General features: G+C 44.4%; 1 protein-coding gene across 1 annotated transcript in view; it reads left to right on the plus strand.

Annotated features, from left to right (window-relative positions):
* The window catches only part of GRK5 (G protein-coupled receptor kinase 5), a gene marked incomplete at its 5' end in the record, with an annotated part of 98,347 nt that overhangs the window by 36,474 nt on the left and 43,917 nt on the right, over positions 1 to 17,956 (plus strand). The window contains 2 exons of the mRNA XM_009277915.2: positions 2,228 to 2,340; positions 11,652 to 11,729. Coding sequence (XP_009276190.1) covers positions 2,228 to 2,340; positions 11,652 to 11,729 — 191 coding nt within the window. The remainder of the gene's footprint in view (positions 1 to 2,227; positions 2,341 to 11,651; positions 11,730 to 17,956) is intronic.

The following is a 17,956-nucleotide window of genomic DNA, read 5'->3' on the forward strand; positions in this document are numbered from 1 at the left end:
TGCAATTGCTCACCACCCGCCGACCGATGCCCAGCCAGTCCCCGAGCAGCGGCCCCCCCGGCCAGCTTTCCCCCAGTTTATGTACTGAGCATGACGTCACATGGTATGGAATGTCCCTTTGGCCAGTTGGGGTCAGCTGTCCTGGCTGTGCCCCCTCCCAGCTTCTTGTGCACCTCCAGCCTTCTCAGTCAGCAGAGCATGGGAAGCTGAAACGTCCTTGACTAGCGTAAGCACTACTTAGCAACTACTAAAACATTGGTGTGTTATCAACATTATTCTCATCCTAAATCCAAACACAGCACTGTACCAGCTACTAGGAAGAAAACTAACTCTATCCCAGCCGAAACCAAGACACTCTGACAAGCAGCATAAGCTTGTACCACTCACAAGGACACCCCCAAGGCTGCTCAGCGTCCAAGCGAGCCCGCTGGCTTTCTCGCCATACATGTCTGTGTTGTGATGTTCCATGCCGGAGGCTCCAGCCTCAAACAAACTCCTCCAGCAAACAAACCAGTGCCACGGGCTTGCTGCTGACAGTTAGATAGACTGGAGGTCAAGTTAAGATTTACACAGTCATTTCGATCCAGTTGTATTTGCTAGAGGGTATCAAAGCATTGCAATCTTCTGGATAGATTGAGTGATATCCTGAACCAAAATGGACTGGCAATGCCAGCCACAAAATGGTGCTGGTACGTTGTTCCAGACTGCTTCGGAAGGCCGGACCAGAGCAGGACCACACTGAATTAAAAGCACAGTCCAGCTAGCCCCAACCCATGTCTCCAGCAACCACCCTGTAGGTGCTTCAGGAGCCAGTTCCTGAAGTACAGCCATACCTGCACACAGGCGTAGCACTGGGCAAGCACCCTCCTTCCTTTTACAAGGGGCAGCCTTGGGTGCTCCTGCCCACCTGCCACCCAGCTACAGGTCAGCAAGTCCAACATCTCATACAACATTTTCCATACAGGAGGGATGTCCTGGTTTTGCAGAACATGGTCCCCAGGGCGCGACCTGTGATGAGTGAGCCCTTCAGCTGGATGCCTCCATGGCAAAGGCGAGTTCCATCGCAGCCGTGTGCCTGCAGATGTTCTCCTTGGAGTGGATGGAGCTGAAGGGTGCAGAGGGCCAAAGCAAAGGGGGAATAAAAGACATTGCTGGAGTGACTCCAGGCCTGGGAGAGAAGTAACCAAGGCACTGACAACTTGTGTGGGTTTCGTATGTCTGTTTGCAGTGCTATGTTATGTGTTTAGAAGCTGGTTGTTTCCATAATAACAGCAAGTGCCATATGGCAGCGAGGAGGGTGGTGAGAGGAACGCTCAAGGAAACACAGTATGTTGTTTGACATGTGTGTGCTTCTAGAAGAATAACGTGTCTTGAGCAAGAACTGCTGCTCCAAACAGGCTGGGGGATTTGCTGCTCTCAACAGAAAAATATCCAAAGCTCTTGGCATTTTACTGGTGCAATGCCAGTTAATGATGCCTGCCCTTCTCCCATGTTTTCCTTCAGATAGTCCCTGTGATGGGTAAAGGACCTTTTGCTTTACTGGGAGTGATGGTTCTGGATGCACCAGCACAGGGGAATGTCATTTAAAAATGGCATTTAAGGGGAAATACAGTTCTGTAAAGGAGTGCTGTGTGAAACTGAAACCAGCTAGATGCCATATGCTCCATCCATTCGTTAATGCTCAGCAAGTAAATAGCAGAAATTTTGAAACCTTTGAAAATACATAGTTTGCAATTATTGTTTAGTAGAAAGTGGGTTTAGCATTTCCAGAGGTTAGGGGCACTTTAGTGCATATCTAGGAAGCATTCAGGAACGTCTCCACAAATTCCAGCTTTCCCTACCCTTTAATGTATGACTCACATTTCAAGGACTTGTAATTTGCTCCCCACATTCCCACAAACACCACCAATCTGGGCAGTACCTTTGCAGAGTGCATATATTTCCACCACAGAAAAATGTGAAATTGTTTTTTCATAATAGCTGAATGGCTTTTGCGGGACTTTTACCAATATGAGCTCTATAAAATTGAGCCTCTCTTGTTTGAGTCTTAAAGCCATTAATTATATCTGTATTTGGATACCTGAAATGTAGTGGCGGGGAGAAGGCGGCAGTTCTGATTTGGGGTCGTAGTTCTGCACTTACTTGCAATGCTTTAAACTCTTAACCAACCCAAAAGGCAAAGCTCTTCTCATTTTCATGCTTCTCTTCTTCTCTTTATTGCCTCTAGAGAGAGATTACTGCAGCATATGCGAAAAGCAGCCGATTGGAAGGCTTCTCTTTCGGCAGTTCTGTGAAACTCGACCCGAGCTCGAGTGCTGCATTAGGTTCCTTGACTCGGTGGTAAGTCAATTCTTGTGATATTTTGGGGTGTTTCACAGTGCTCTCCTGACAGAGGAGACTCCCCTGACCCCAAGAAATCGCTGTTTCATGGGACGTGATTTTGTGTCTAACGCACCTGAGCAAGCAGCGGACAGGACTGTCCCCATCAGCATCCCAACATCATTGGTGGTAGAGGGGCAGTGCTGCACGTGGGGTTGGGCCACTGGAGCGGGAGAAGGGCAGGCACGGTGCTGGCGTAGCCTCCCTTCATGTCAACGCCCAAGCAGCTGAGCTGCTATGAGTCATGTCTTTTGATGTGGGTGAAGCCTGCAGTGGGTACCAGCCTTGGGGAGCGCGAGCCACTGGAGCGGGAGAAGGGCAGGCACGGTGCTGGCGTAGCCTCCCTTCATGTCAACGCCCAAGCAGCTGAGCTGCTATGAGTCATGTCTTTTGATGTGGGTGAAGCCTGCAGTGCTGGGAGGCACTGGGGGGAAAGGGAAGATGATGAATGGACTGACAAGAGAGGGTGAGGAGTATGATAATTCTAATACCTATGTCTTACCAAGCCTTTTCATTGGTAGACTTCAGGGTGATTTACAAAGGACATCCTGATTGTTATCCTGGTTTTTCAAATAGGAAAACAGAGGCACAAGGTATAGAAGTGACTTGGTTGAGGTCACCAAGAAACAAATCTGCTCCATTTTCCACCCAAGTGAGCTATCAGTTAACCCAGCCACTGAGCAACACCCCCCAGCCCCAGGGGACCTGACGCTCTTTCCCAGTCTGGCAGCACTTGGCTGTGTGTAGTGCCAGCAGGAGAAGCTGTTCACAGTGGAAAAGTCTCTCAGTGGCTTTCTTGCTGGGAGCCTGTGGAAGGATAAGGTGTTGATGAGCCAAAAGGCTAAATTGTACCAGAGAGGAAGATGAACTTGCCACTGCTGAATATGAGTGTCCGGGGGCCTTTGCTCCCTGGCTAACACTGACGGTCAAAAGCAAAACGATGCATACCAACAGGAATACATTTTTTTTTGTTTGTACCATGGTGAAGCTACTCTGAAGAATAGGGAGATATGAGGATTGCACTGAAGTTGTAAAAGTAAGAGTCTGGGAAAGGACACGTGGTCACTTAAAGTTTATGTTAGTACTGCAGTATCTACAGCAAATCTACAGCACCACAGAAAGTGTTGGATAAAGTCCTATTCAAATCAGTTTTAGCTGGTCACAACTTCTACCTGATATTCCTAGCACTGGTCATGGTTTTCCCCAGTGAAAGGTTTAGCCATCGAGGTACGTGAAACTGCTACATCTGACAAATGCTCTGTGCAGCTGTGCTCAAGGCCAGCAGGCAGGAGGACATTTTGGGTACCCTGGATGTGTTTGTCCTGCACTGAACCGGCATCGTCTAGTGATGTATCTGCCACTGATGAAACATCATGCACCCGTCTGGGGATTGGCATCCCCGCAGAAATGCCACATAAGGTGTGATGCCCGCAGCCCCAAGGAGATGGGTGATGGCCATCCCTCTAGGAAGCTGCAGAAATCCTTTGGGAGACAGTCACAAAAGACTGCTTCCAAGTGGTTTTAATTTCAGACAGAAGAGACAGAGCCGTCCTCAGTTTGGAGAGGGTTAGCGAAGCTCTGTTCTTTTCTCACGCCTCCTCGCCGCGGCAGGCATCACATTTTGGTTCCAGCAGCGCCCAAGGGCTGTGGAGAACAAGCCCACATCGTGTGAGCTCTGCACACGCCTGGCAGCAGGTGCTCAGGGCGTACCAGTTAAGCTGACAGCAGTAATAACATCTGGGCAAAAAGAAACATTACTGTCCCCCCGTGTGTGTCCCCAGTACCACCAGCCCCAGAGCACTGCGTGATAACCATCGCCGCAGCGCTGCCGAGAGCCTCTCCCAGCCTCTCCCAGCAACGCCGGCTACCCAGCCCGCCTCCGGCTGCAGGAATTGAGGGCACTGTGTCACTTCATTCTCCTGAAGACCTATGGAGCAGTGCCAAGCACTGAAACTCCGTGTCTTCCCAGCACCCATGCAGCACAGGCGACACCGGTCCTGCGAAAGCTTGTGGTGGGACTGGCTTTGTTTTAAAGCTCCCTCTCCGAGCAATCCCAGACTGATACCCCCAAATCCTTTTGCAAGGATGTGCTTTGCACCCACCCCTGGGTTGCTTTTGCAGGCTGGAGCTGCCCTGTGTACCTTTACTGGGCCAGCGATCTGTTCCCAGTTAGGCTCAGACTGGCAGTACGAGGATTTAATGAACAAAATGCCTGGCTGTGTGGAGGTCTGAATATTTACTCTTTCTCTCCTCTTTTTAACGCTAATTAGCAGCAGTCTCCTTTGTTTATTGATTTCAAATTCTGTACCAGCTTGCTACCAGCCCATGAAAATCCCTGTATTAGGCAATATTAAGGTCAAGCAACACAGCACATAGCCATTAAATTGGATGATTGCTACTGAAATTCACCCAACGGGTTCACACTGTGTTGAGTCAGTGGTGGGATTCAGGCCAAGTCCTACGTTAGGCAAAGAAGTCCTGTAATGAGACCAGAAGTTTGATTTTACAGCCCTATTCTGAGACCACCAGGAATGTGAAACCTTTTGGAGACCACCTGCTGTAACAAGCCCCAAGCAGAAAAAGCCAAGACCCTCCATTTTCTTTTGACTTAGATATTTTTCTAACATGAGATGCAAAACTTAGCTTTTGTGTAATATCAAATAAAAAGAAAAAAATAGTAGAGGAAAATATTTAGCTGTTCATGAGAGGCTCACAGAGCTTTTTGCACATTGAGAGGTAGGACCACCTCTCTTTTACAGAGCGCAGCTAAGTGACTTTACCAGGTCGCACAGTAAGTCATTGGCAGAAGCCAGTAATTGATGCTTCCCAATTTTTAATACAGTTTTCTAACCAGTGCACTCAACTGCCTGCAAAGAAAGCAGTGATCGGGGCTCCTGGGAGGAAACGAGAAGCTGAGTCAGACACTTAACAACCTACCAACAACCTCCATTCCCATACTTATATGAGACTAAATTTTGCAAGCTCTCTCTCACACCTTTGCTTCCAAATACCGGTAAAATCAACCAGACCTTGCAGACCAGAATACGCAAAAAGAAAAAAAAAATCCCCTCTTTGCTGGACATTTATTTCAGCTTTTGGGTGAAATAAATAACCTGGTCTGATGTAGTCTCCTGCAAATCTAATTATAGCAGCATCTGGGTTTTTATATCTGTGCAGCTCAACAGTTGTTAGGCTGCTTTCTGAAGAAAAGAGGATTTCTATCATTAAATTCTGCATGCATGTATGTGTGTATCTGTCAGTTCCCTCTGAAACCTGTGAATACCTTGGCCAATTTCAACCAATAATTGAGATTAAAGTGCTCAGAGGCATAAAGTTTCTACATGTTTTCTGAGAACAGTGTTTGGGTAATTAGCCACAATCTATCAATTGTAAAACAGACTACAAAGATATGTGGTTTGTAAGCAGTAGGCCCCAACATTAAATGATAAAAGCGATAAAAATGAAGAGATGCAGAGCTTTGCAGTGCAGCACTGGTGGAGCTGTGGGAGTTTGGTTCCCACTGCTGCTGTGGGACCGGTAAGTGGCCATCAGTGTGGCTGACTGGCTGGGAAATGGGACAACAGCAACCCCTTTTCCTAGCCAGTATGGTAAGGCTATAAGGACAGAGAGCCATCTCTTATTACGGATATTGTGCAAACAATTTCATGACAGAGTACTGATGGCTGCAACTTGTGCCTCTGAATGCATTGCGTGCTTATCTGTGTGCATGTAAACACAAAGATCTCCCATGAATAGTTCACCAAACCCTTATGTAGTCATTCAGATGAAGGAACTATGCGAACGTAAACTATTATCATTAAATGGAGATGGTTTATGATTAAATCAGCTCCCCTGTAAGCCCTTAAGAAAGAATTCACGCACAGCCCTAAAGCATGCTTTGCTGTGCTTACAAATATTTTAGCGACATCATACAACTTTGGAGCTGTTGAAAGACAGCCATTAAAATAAAGTGTTAGGAGATACATTTCCTGTGCTGAAAGGCAGATCAGTGAGCAAGGAATCTGCTAGCAAGACGCGTTTCCTTCCCCGCAGCCCGTGCCTCCAGCACAAGAAGGTGGCAGTTCAGCAGGGACCTCTTGCCCCTGTCTCCTTCTCAACAGCACATTCCCGGGGTGCCAGCTCCTGACATTTCCGTCTCCTCTCCTGTGATTTTTATGTGCTGTTATAACAAAGACTTTAGCTTCTGGACTCCCTTTCCTGCTTTGTCTACTCACATCCATAATTTTTTAATTTTTTTTTTCCAGGGGAGGGCTTTTAACATTTTAATGTGGACCAGATTTAGACTGACTGGAGGAGAACGTGGCTAATTCTGGTCAAGGAGAAAATAACCTGACATTATTTTCTCTCTAGCCTGTATGATGTTATTTCTTTGCACTGAAGTTGCACAGAAATACATCCCCTGGTGGAAAATAGCCCCACTGCCTCTCCAGGTTGTTTCTGCTTGTGCTATCTGGGCACGGGGGCTGGGGGCGAGAGGCATGATCTCCTCAGGTGGACTTTTCAGCTGAGCGCTTCACTAGACATTACACTTACCTGGGGTAAAAGGATGAGCGAGCATCCATTTAATGCCATTTGTAAAAACCCTGTCTTGCTGTTAGGGAGATTTCATTTGCTTAAGTCCCTTACATGGTATATAAACCATCTGTGTATGTGTGTCTTAAAGCTGTTCAAGGCTTTTTCCATCAGAAATGCCAGTTTGTTGATATCAACAAACTCATTAACTCAAAACGTGTTTTTAAACAGTCAAAAGGGCTCTTTTTGCCCTGCGTTTAAATATGAAAAATGTGGTTTCGAGTTCACTTTTCATTTAGAAATGCAAGTTATTATGAATCCCAGCTGTTTGGGTTTTGCCTTCCAATTTTCAGTCACAGATTTTAAATCTTCAGCAGAGGCAAGTGCAAGGGCAGATGCTGGAGCACAGAGTAATAACAGGGCAGAGCCTGGAGTCCGAGGAAGGAGTAAGCAGGAGGTGGAGCAGAGAGAGATGCTGGGGATAACAGAGGAGGGAGCTGAGAAAGTGGTGGTGTAAAATTGGGACCGAAATGCCAGTAGCCTAATGCAGATGCTCAGGAGGTGACTTATACCAAGAAGCCTCGAATATCCGCACCTCGAATACTGTGTTCAGTTTTGGGCCCCTCACTACAAGAAGGACGTTGAGGTGCTGGAGCCATGTCCAGAGAAGGGCAATGAGGCTGGTGAGGGGTCTGGAGAACAAGTCTGATGAGGAGCGGCTGAGGGAACTGGGGTTGTTTAGCCTGGAGAAAAGGAGGCTGAGGGGAGACCTCATCGCTCTCTACAACTACCTGAAAGGAGGTTGTAGCCAGGTGGGTGTCGGTCTCTTCTCCCAAGTAACGAGCGATAGGACGAGAGGAAATGGCCTCAAGTTGCACCAGGGGAGGTTTAGATTGGATGTAAGGAAAAATGTCTTTACTGAAAGAGTGGTTAAACATTGGAACAGGCTGCCCAGGGAAGTGGTTGAGTCCCCATCCCTGGAGGTATTTAAAAGACGCGTAGATGAGGTGCTTAGGGACATGGTTTAGTGGGTGGTGGTGTTGGGTTGACAGTTGGACTCGATGATCTTAGAGGTCTTTTCCAACCTCAATGATTCTATGATTCTATGATTCTAAGCCGAAACCGCTCTGGTGGGAGTGTCTGTTCCCATCTCCATCTCCTGGTGGGTACAAGGGACTGACTCCTGTGGCTATGCCACACTCCCATAGGCAACCATCAGCTACCTGCCGTGGGAGAGAGAGTTTTTAAGATGAAAATCAAACACTAGATAAAACGATGTGTCAGAATTAAGGTTGCTGACGTGAGCCCCCGCTGGGTCCCTATGCCATTCCCCTGGCGATGCTCTTTATTGGTCACAGGCACCCTCCAGCCCCCGAACCTCTTGCTCAGCCGTCCCTGAGCCCACAGCCCCGTCCCGCAGCCAGCCACGGCTGGACGTTGCTCCCTTTCCCAGTGGAAGTGCGTTTTCCCATCCGATCTCGCTCAGCCCATCCTAAGGGCGGCTGCTCCGAAGGGAAGGACACTTTGCACCCCTGTGTCCCCATTCAGCCAGGGTTGCTTCTAGGGAAGCAGGAGCCACTGAAGTAACTACTACCTTTGAAACGGCAGCCAAAAGAAAAGTTAGCAACAAACATCGGCCAGCCCACATCCTCTCGCCATTTGGACTGAAGGATCAGTGCCTGCCCACAGAAAGAGCCTTCCCTGCAGCTCGTCCCATGCAGTCAGGGTGATCGTAAATCCTCCCCTCATTTTTGAGCTATGAATAGGGCCTTGTCTGACCTAACTAGGGCATGGAGAAGCTATTAGACTTCAGAGCAGGAGCCTTAAAACACATGCCTGGATTCATCAAAGGAATAATGGAAAATATTTTGTTCCACATGGATTTTAAGTAACGATGTTATTTCTAGCAATTAGGGATTTGCAAACTGTAGCCGTACTTTTGAGTATTGTGGAAGAAGGGGATGTATCTTGTGATTTAAGCACAAGATTAAGTTGAGGACCTTGGTATGCTTCCCAGGCATGCGGCAGAGTGAGCATGGGGAAGTCACTCTGTCTGTCTACATGGGCAATTCTTCCTGTAATAACAGTCCGTGGCTGAAAATGTACCAGTATCTGTTGCCGAATAGCTCGAAAGTGGCACTGAAGGGAGAAATAATAATGAACTTAGAAACAAAATGAAACGGGCTTCTAGTACTTGAGCTACAGTGAAATCAACATTGTTCACAGTTGGAGCTTATGGTTCCTTCTCACATCCTCACTTGTCTGTCACTTCCTACCTTCACCACCACAGTGTCACATTTTCTGAGATGTCAAATGCAAGTATAATTAAACTTTCCTTTTATTCCTTCCCAACTATCTTGAGACAGAATTAGATACTCTGTGTATATGTGTGTGTGTGTGCATTTAGCTCTGCATATGTTGGATCCCATCAGGAATTGCATTTCAGAACACTGATCCAATTCCTGCTAAACGTCTGTCTTCTTCTGGTCTGTCCTGATTTGCTTCCTGTTGTACAATTCAGATGGGATGTAAATGTAATAGGGTACCTGTGGCAAAAAGGACATCAGATTTTTTGACATCTCCCTGATGCACTTCAAATGGCAGATGATGACTTTGAATCAGGTTTATTTACTAGGGAGCCAATATTTCACGAGGATCCGGAGTCTATAAAAGCAAATGAAGGAGAAAGAAATGGTCATTATTGGATAAATTGTAAATAGCATTGAATGGAAGGCTCAGAAGATCTCCTGGATGCTTCCATGCCGAGGCAATGCCAAGGAGTTCTCCTTTCTTTGCAGTCTTCTGCACAGACAGTTACACTTAAGTACAATTATTTTCTTTTATTAAAATATATTGTTTCTGTTTTCTTTTATATGAAAAATACCTAGTTTGTCTGTGAACCTAAGCATAAACTGTAAGGTCCAAATAAGATGCAACTTTGACCTTTTAAAAAATTGTTCCTTCTGTTAATCTTGCCATTGCTTTATCCTCTAGCAAGGAATCATGGAGAAAAATGCTGTTAAGATGCTGTAAACATTCGAGAGTGTCTGTGCTTTAAGAGCTGAAATGACCTATACTCCGATACCATCTAAAAGGACAGGAAATTGGATGAAAGATTTTTTTAAACCCTTGTATTAAGTTTTATGAGAACGTAATCAGTTCATCCCCAAAATGGTCACTCAAAGAGAAGTACTGCACTTGTGGATTTTAGCTTTCGGTGTATTTTTCATCAGCAGCACAGGTTTCTCTGTTATTTGCGGTCATTGTCATTTGCCAAACCAAATCAGATCGTCGTTCTAGATTGTTCAGGCAACCTGCTATGTATGTGTATAAATATGTAGCTTCAGACTTAAGCTGCAATAGCTAAATCAGCACTGGCCAGATAGATGGGTAATAGCATTATTACTACATTGTGGTTTTCATGTCATTCCTAGGTCTGCTTAGCTAGGGTATCCATTACAGCCTGCCTTCGGATTCATTGCGTCAAGCTCAGAGTAGTACATACGTCTTCCAGTGGGCAATAGTTCTGAAATTTGTTCTTCCAAGTGTTTGCCAGTTCAGTCTGACTTACCTTTTTTTTTTTTCTTTTAACTTCCTCCTCATTTATCATCTCAGACAGCTTGTATTGGACCAGATTACTTAATTGGTTTGGCAGGACTTTCTGGGATCCTTTTTCTAATACGAGCAGTCACGAAAGCTGTTAGACTGTCTTCTTTTTTTTTTTTTCCTGGAAAATATTTTGATCCTAAGGCTACAGCTTTGTATCCTGGGCAGTGCCAAGTGGGAATGTCTCTAAGAACTTGTCGTTGTCATTTAGCTGCTGAGTCCCACGCAGTGCGTGTTTCCTTCGAATGCCTGCCATGGATCCAAAATTCCATGGATTAATGTCTTCGTGGTGCACAAGTAATGCTTCCTTTGATTCTTATGTAAAAGTTGTCCTGCAACTCATCAAAAGTCAGTAATGCTACAATACGTAGAATAGTCAGAATTTTAAAATGTAGGTAAACTTTGTTGGGGGGAATGTGGTGCTCTCTTTTTTAATGCACCGGGGAAGTCAAGGAGAATTTTGCCTATAGTGTCTATTCCTCTAAATGGTCTCTCTTGTTTTATCTTGGTGCTAAGAAATCTGCCTAAGAAATTAGCTCTTAGATCTGCCTTCTGGAGGGACTGAGTCAAGGATCACTAAAAGTGATGGGCAAATCGCTCTGCTTTGGAGAGGGAGTGTTAGACCAAGGGGAAGTGTTAGACCAAGGGGAAGGCGTAAATAAATAGGAAGGACACATTTGACCAAAAAGACAGTCTACTGAAGGAGTTCACCTGGTGCTTGAAATACCACTGTGGCAAGAATTAACAAACATTCACTTTCTCTGCTACTCAAAAGTCAAAAGACACCTTTTGTGTCCATCTTCCCTTTGAGCAAAACCAAGTAAAGTTGCCGTTTCTAGTCACTGAATGCTTTCTGAAAGCTGGCTTGGCAAGGCTATAAAATATAAATGAATTACATTTTATTGGTGTTAATTAAGAGACATCGTCTCAGAAAATGCACCGCTAGGGTTTGGTCAAAATATAGTGGAAGGTTTTTAATAGGATTGTGTGTATGGGTTTTACTTCCATCAGAAAATGGTATTTATCCTTCAGATTTTTCAGACAGAGCGTTCCATTAAGGCCACATCCAAAATGAAGTTATAATGGTGAAATAGGAGTGCAAATATTGACTTTTTTTTTTATATCTGTTCCAGGCAGAATATGAAATTGCTCCAGATGAAAAGCTGGGAGAGAAAGGAAAGGAAATCATGATGAAATACCTCACCCCAGAGGTAAGGGGCAGCCAAAGTGGCATTACTGAAGGAATGCTGCAAGGCACACCTTTGCTAAACAAGGTTGTTACAGGCTTTGTAAACCAGAGTCCTAAAATTTATGGTGGCAATCTCCAGTGAACAAACCTGCAAGACTTACACAAACAGTCAGAGAGAAAAAAAATTATAATCCAATCCAGCAATTGACTTCTAAGGATGAACTTGAGTTTACCAGGGGCTTAATTCATCTGGTCTGCAGAGAAGCCCCCTCCTTCTCTGGTCTTTTCTCGGTGTGCAAATCTCTACATCTGTGGTGTAATGCAAGAGACCTCAGCTGTTATCAACAGATGCCACAATTATTTCCTATCCAGCTCAAAAGAGGTGGTGGCATTTCATATACTGTTGTGTAGAAAGCATGGGCCAAAATGGTCTTTGGTAACAGACACTGTATTTTGGTACAAAAATTCCCACTCCTCCCCCACCACCATTTGCCCCAGGGTAGCCAGGGACATGCAAGACTGACATGGGACAGAGTGTTTTGGAGCTGAGAGGTGCTATCACCCGTTCTTGTTTCCACCGTTGTCGGTTCCTCAGCGTTGCATCTCATGGCTGTTGGAAGGAGAGGAGCTCATGGTAGCAGCTGTGTCCACAGGGTGGCACTCCAAACAGAACTACAAATCTGCTGCGGGAACTTTGAACAGGCTGCACTGGGATAACCCTTTTTTGAGGGGGTTTCGATCATTTGCTGAACATGTTTAACCTTTGCAACAAAGGTTAAAAAAGTCACTGCCAGTAAGCAACAAACATCCAACTTCAAACACAAGAACAATCCTAGGATTCTTCCTAAGTTGATTTCATAAGAGTAATCAAGATGTACAATTGCTGCTTCAACTGTTTTACAGGAGAAATTACATTTGACCTTCAGGAGAATTAATTGCATTTTTGGCAGATGTCTTTCTAAAGCCTTTAAATGGTACAATATGTTTTGGAGGTGCAGGGGCAGAGCAGACCCCTTTTTTTCCAGTCAGTCATTTTCTTACAATAAATTTCAATGCATACTTTCAGTTATCTCAGACTGGATTCTGGGATCTGGCTTCATTTACTGAGCCTGGCTAGTTTCATGTGCAGCCATTTAGCACTGCCAGTATGAGTTCCCGCTGCCCATTCATTAGGGGCATGAAGTTCTACTGCTTTTTTAATCCACCGAAATGACCATTTGTCTTAAATTTTCTGTCAACAGAGGAACGAGGGACAAATACTGAGGGAAAATATTTCCCACTGCTCTAGTTCTCATCTGGAAATGGAGAAAGGCATTTTGCTGATAGCAGGGCTAGTAAAGTGAGAGAAGGATAGCACTGCTTCGTTTCAGATGGTCTTGGTGCAGGTTTCCAGACGCCAAATCCCTTCCCTGCTGTCCCATGGCACTCCTGCCATCCTTGTCCATTTGCCAGCAGCCCCATAGCGCAGCAGAAGCACATGGAATAGTTTAGTGAGGTAAGTGAATGTGCAGTGAAGACCAATCTGAGAGCAGTTGCTTCTTCATCAAGAAAAAATGGTGGTGTTACAAGGAAGGGAAATTACTGGGACTCCAGAGCTGGAGTTTCCATTCTCTGCCATGCTCTGCACTTCATATTTGACCTGTGCACCTGGTTTCTCAGTACATAAAATGGGCACAAGATATTTACAGTCTGTTCTGAAACTTTTCTGGTATTTGCAAGTTACCTTAACGTCTTTGGGCAGAAGGAAACACAAAGTTGTGCTCCGTCACTTGTAATCTAAAACTGCCTCCCTGGTAATGGTGCTTTAATGTCTGCATTGGTCTCGCTGCACTTTTTTTTCTTAATAGGAAACTTCTGCTTCTTCCCAGAGGGATGTTTAAGCCCTGTGTAGCAGAAAATACTTTGTAGAGGCAAGGTTGACTGTGCCATAGCAATGGGTTGAATGCTAGATTCTCTAACGGGTCTCCCACGCACCAAATACTTAAAAAATAGAGCAAGGCCTGAATTAATTTCATTTCTTTTTAGATACCTAACTAAGGTACTCAGGTTAGGAGTTCAGACGGCCTACTGTCCTTTCTTGTCAAGAAAGAGAAATAAGAACCTCTAAAGGACAGATTTTAAGCCATTAGAAGCCAATGATTTGAAGCCATGTTAGATGCTTGCAGTCAAGAGGAATGAATCTGGACCCAAATGTCCTAATGGAATATCATCCTGGACAGCAAAGAAACCTTTTCATTAGGAGATGCATTTCTCCATTTAGTTATCAGTCCCTTGAAAGATACCAATTGCCGCTGATTCCAGTCTTCTACTTTCAGGGAAACGCTTCTTTTAAGTAGGTGTGTGTCTGTGCTTCAGAGAACCTGATTGTCTTGATATAAAAATAGTGTGACATACAGCTTGACTGATAGAATAAAATTATAGGTTTAGTTCTTGGACAGATAATTCAGTCTTACAATATGAGGAATATTTTTCCCGAGTGCATGATAAGAAGCAAAATGAAAACAAAAAGTAGACTTCATGCTCTTTAATATTTATAAATGATTTTTAGCTCTTGCTTAGATTTTTAAATGTCATACATATTTAACATACAATGTGTCAGTATATCATCATTCTAAAGTGCATTCATTTGCATAGGGAACATGCACTTTATTTAATAAAACATATACTACTTGCACAGCAGAAAGGAAAAGAAAATACTTCCTCAGATGAATAGACATCACACCAGTGCTTATAGCCTCATGTGACACACACAGCCACTGTCTGCAAGATGGTGCTACACCGCGCTGTGCAGTTAGCAGACTCAAACGTGTGGGAGCATTGAATTCCCGTATGGAGAGCTCTGTGTGAGAACATTCAGCATCAGCCCCGAAGCTGCTAAACAAACTCAGCACTTGCCAAGATGGTTGAGGGAGGGGGCACTTTTTCAAGTAATCATGATTCAGGCTCTTCACAGCTTTAACATCCTGAAGAGCCTCTACGTGCTCACTGGGGAAGTTGAGAAGAGATCTAGCAGCCTTTGTTGTGGCTGATGCCAGGAATGGCATGAGCGGGTCAGGCTTCCACTGTCTCCCTGGCTTACAAGCAACAGCGATAACAAATTCTGAATGCGTCTTGGCACCTGGAAGGGAAAACGGATGGTTTAAGCCTCTCGGAGAAGTGGCATGTAGGAACAACCTCCCCAGGGACATGGTAGAGTCCCCATCACTGGAGGTTTTCAAGATGCGATTAGACAGGGTGCAAGATAACCTCATCTAGGCTCCCTTTCCGACAAAAGGTTGGACCAGGTGATCTTTTGAGGTCCCTTCCAACCTGGGCTGTTCTATGATTCTATGTACTCAGGTTGTTACCTACGAAGACATTAGTATTCCCTCTCTCTTGCCTCAAGTTTGTTGAAACATTCATATCCAACAGGCAATTCTGAACTATTTGATGGGAGGGACATGTTATCTTCACGCTAAGGATGCCAAAATACAAGCTTTTTCACAGCTTCCTTAGCAGCTTCACTTGAGTGGTGAGCAGGAGAGTGAAAATCCACAGAAGAGGTGTCCTGTAGCTGAAGACACCTCCCACCCTTGAAACATGCTCTGAAGAATTGTTAACCTCTGAGGAGGTCCAACTGTGAGCTGGCTGCTCCTCAGGGGCTATGTGGGGATGAGCACTGGTGAAAGGGCCTTGTCCGTTAAGAGGAAGAGACCTAATGAGGCATGTGCCACCTTGACCATTAAGAGGAAGAGACCCAACGAGGCATGTGCCACTTCAGTACTGTGATCTGAAGGGAACTCCACCTGCAGGCTGCCTTTCCTTAACAGGAGCAGCACAATGGTTTCCACACTGGCAAGATCAAGGTTTCTTGACTAGAGTCTTGATTCTTCAAGAGAGGCTTTAACAGTTCCCATGAAAAAGGCACTTAAAGCTGCCTTCTTGACTTAATAAGCCTGTAGGGCAAAAGTCCAACCCACAGGAAGTCTAAAATTTCTGAGGTTGTGAAATATGATGGTAAAACTGCTAAAATGAATTGGTCACAAATATTTCTTTCCTGGCTTTTCCTAATCTCAACAGTTGAGTGGGAATGTTTCATTTTTCAGTTCCAGTTCTGTCTGTAAATGGAAAAGCCCTCAGTGCTTCGTGGAACAGTTGAGTTAAACTGAACCCAGCCTGGCTTCATTACCTGGCTGCTTCTTTTACTGGAACAGCAAAGAGATATGTTTACCTTTGTACTGCTTTTAAATTAGAGTTTTGCATCTCCATGCAGCATTTTTGCCTTCCTGCCTGACAGCTGCCATGCCTTACTCTACTAAATCACTAGCCCATTATTTTCTTCTTCACTGTAAATCACCTTGAGATACTTTGAGAGACGCTATATAAAACTAAATTGATTTGAAATGGCTCTTAAGATGGTCTCCATATGCCATTATAGTTTATATTTGGACTCAGCTGTGTACTAAAAATGTTACTGAATAGGATGTCTAATGTGTATTGTTATCCCCATTAATGTACTTCACAGAATATGAAGAACAGCAACAGCATTAGTTTTCTTATCTGAATTCCTGTTCAGTCTCCTTTCCTCCAGGAAATGCACAGAATAAAGGCCATGCTTGCAATTTCTTTCTTTGCTGCAAAAGGTTAGCTGGACACAGCAATAACCTCCTTACTCCAGCCTAAGGCTAGCAATGGGTATTTTGCTAAATGAAAATAAGTCTTTGTTTTTATGAACAATTATAGGATAAGGAAGGGAGGGAAAAGTCCCATGAAAGGGAAACTGGCTGATCAGCAGTGCCTGGCCTTCTACTTGTCTACTGGCTAAAATGTGCTCTTCTCTCAAATCAGTTCTTTATGGAGAAGAAAACATCTATGTAATATGGGTGAGATGAAATTAAAATTATATATGAGCCCTTCTGCTGGACAAAGCCATGCAGCTGAGTCCAGGCTCCTGCTCACAAACACCCTCTTTCAGCTCTGTGCCTTGGCAAAGATTATTTTTCTTTTTGCATGACGTTGCTTTAACCTTGATGCCAAGGATCTTTGCCTTTGGTTGCTCTCTCCTTGAGATTTCTTTCCCCTTTCTTATTTTCACCACCCAAATAAATGCAAACTTCAGCACTTGCGCTTCTGAGTGAGTCATCTTCGCTGATCACTAAAGCCTTCCATGTCCCATAAGGAAAGTTTCATGTATCACTTTTTAATGATTCTGACTGAATCCTGGAAGGGCAGGTCTTCCTCTAACTGTTTAGTTTTACTAAATGCCTTCTAGGGAACGTGTTATAATTAGTTTTTGGAATGGCCAAAACAAAAGCTGAATGTCACTGTAAGGGAAGCTCTGAAAGAAAGAAACATTAAGCTTCTGTAAAGCAGTCTGCAGAGTTTAATACGAGACAGAGGCTTTGTGTTTTGAAAAGTGAGCCTTCAGGGACTGTTTTCTACATTGTTACCTTTCTCGTACAAATTCAGCTTATATCACTTATATCGAGCACGTCATCTCCGTCCCCCTGTAAGCTTATTATCTTGCTGATAAAAGGCCAACACAATATTGCTTTTCACTGGCTAGAGTGGATGGTCCCTTAAGGCTTGGTCCGGGAGTTATCTCCACAGCTAGTTTTCAAATTTTTCTAAACCCTATGCATTTCATTAATGAACCGGTTGAAGTAAGCAATGAATGAAGTGCCTGTCTGAACACAGTGTGTTACATGGATTCAGGATGGGCTAGAATTATTTACTTGCTCAAAGCGTTATTCACTGTGTCCTTTGGGTTCCTATTAGGAAACTTTTCAGGATGCTAAATACTTAAGTAGAAATCCTGGCCTTTCTTGAGCCAAGGAGAGTTTTGCCATTTAATTAATTGCCCTGGGACTTTACCCTTTGACTGAATGGATTTCTCATCTCCCCTTTCTATTGACTTCACTACTCTACAGGCACCATTTTAGCCGGAGATTATAGCATTACTTTAGCCTCTGCTTTGCAGCTAGCATAATCGATACATAATCCAGTCTCCAGAGAAATCAATACATAATTCTTGTTGTTCCAGAGACAGCACGATCAATATCTCTGCTGATCACTATGTCTTAGTCCAGGAAAGTACTTTCTCAGCGTACTTTCTGCATAAGCTCATCTTTCCAAAGTTCAATTCTGGGAAAATATCTAAGCAGCAGAACAGCAACCTTGTTACTCAAATTAATGCTTTCTAATCAGAATTTATTTTAATAAGCATTCTTCTGTCACTGGGGCCAGGCTGTAATATAGTGTGGCAGAGGA

This window comes from Aptenodytes forsteri, unplaced genomic scaffold, assembly GCF_000699145.1.
Source record: "Aptenodytes forsteri isolate BGI_AS27 unplaced genomic scaffold, ASM69914v1 Scaffold15, whole genome shotgun sequence".
Taxonomy (NCBI): domain Eukaryota; kingdom Metazoa; phylum Chordata; class Aves; order Sphenisciformes; family Spheniscidae; genus Aptenodytes; species Aptenodytes forsteri.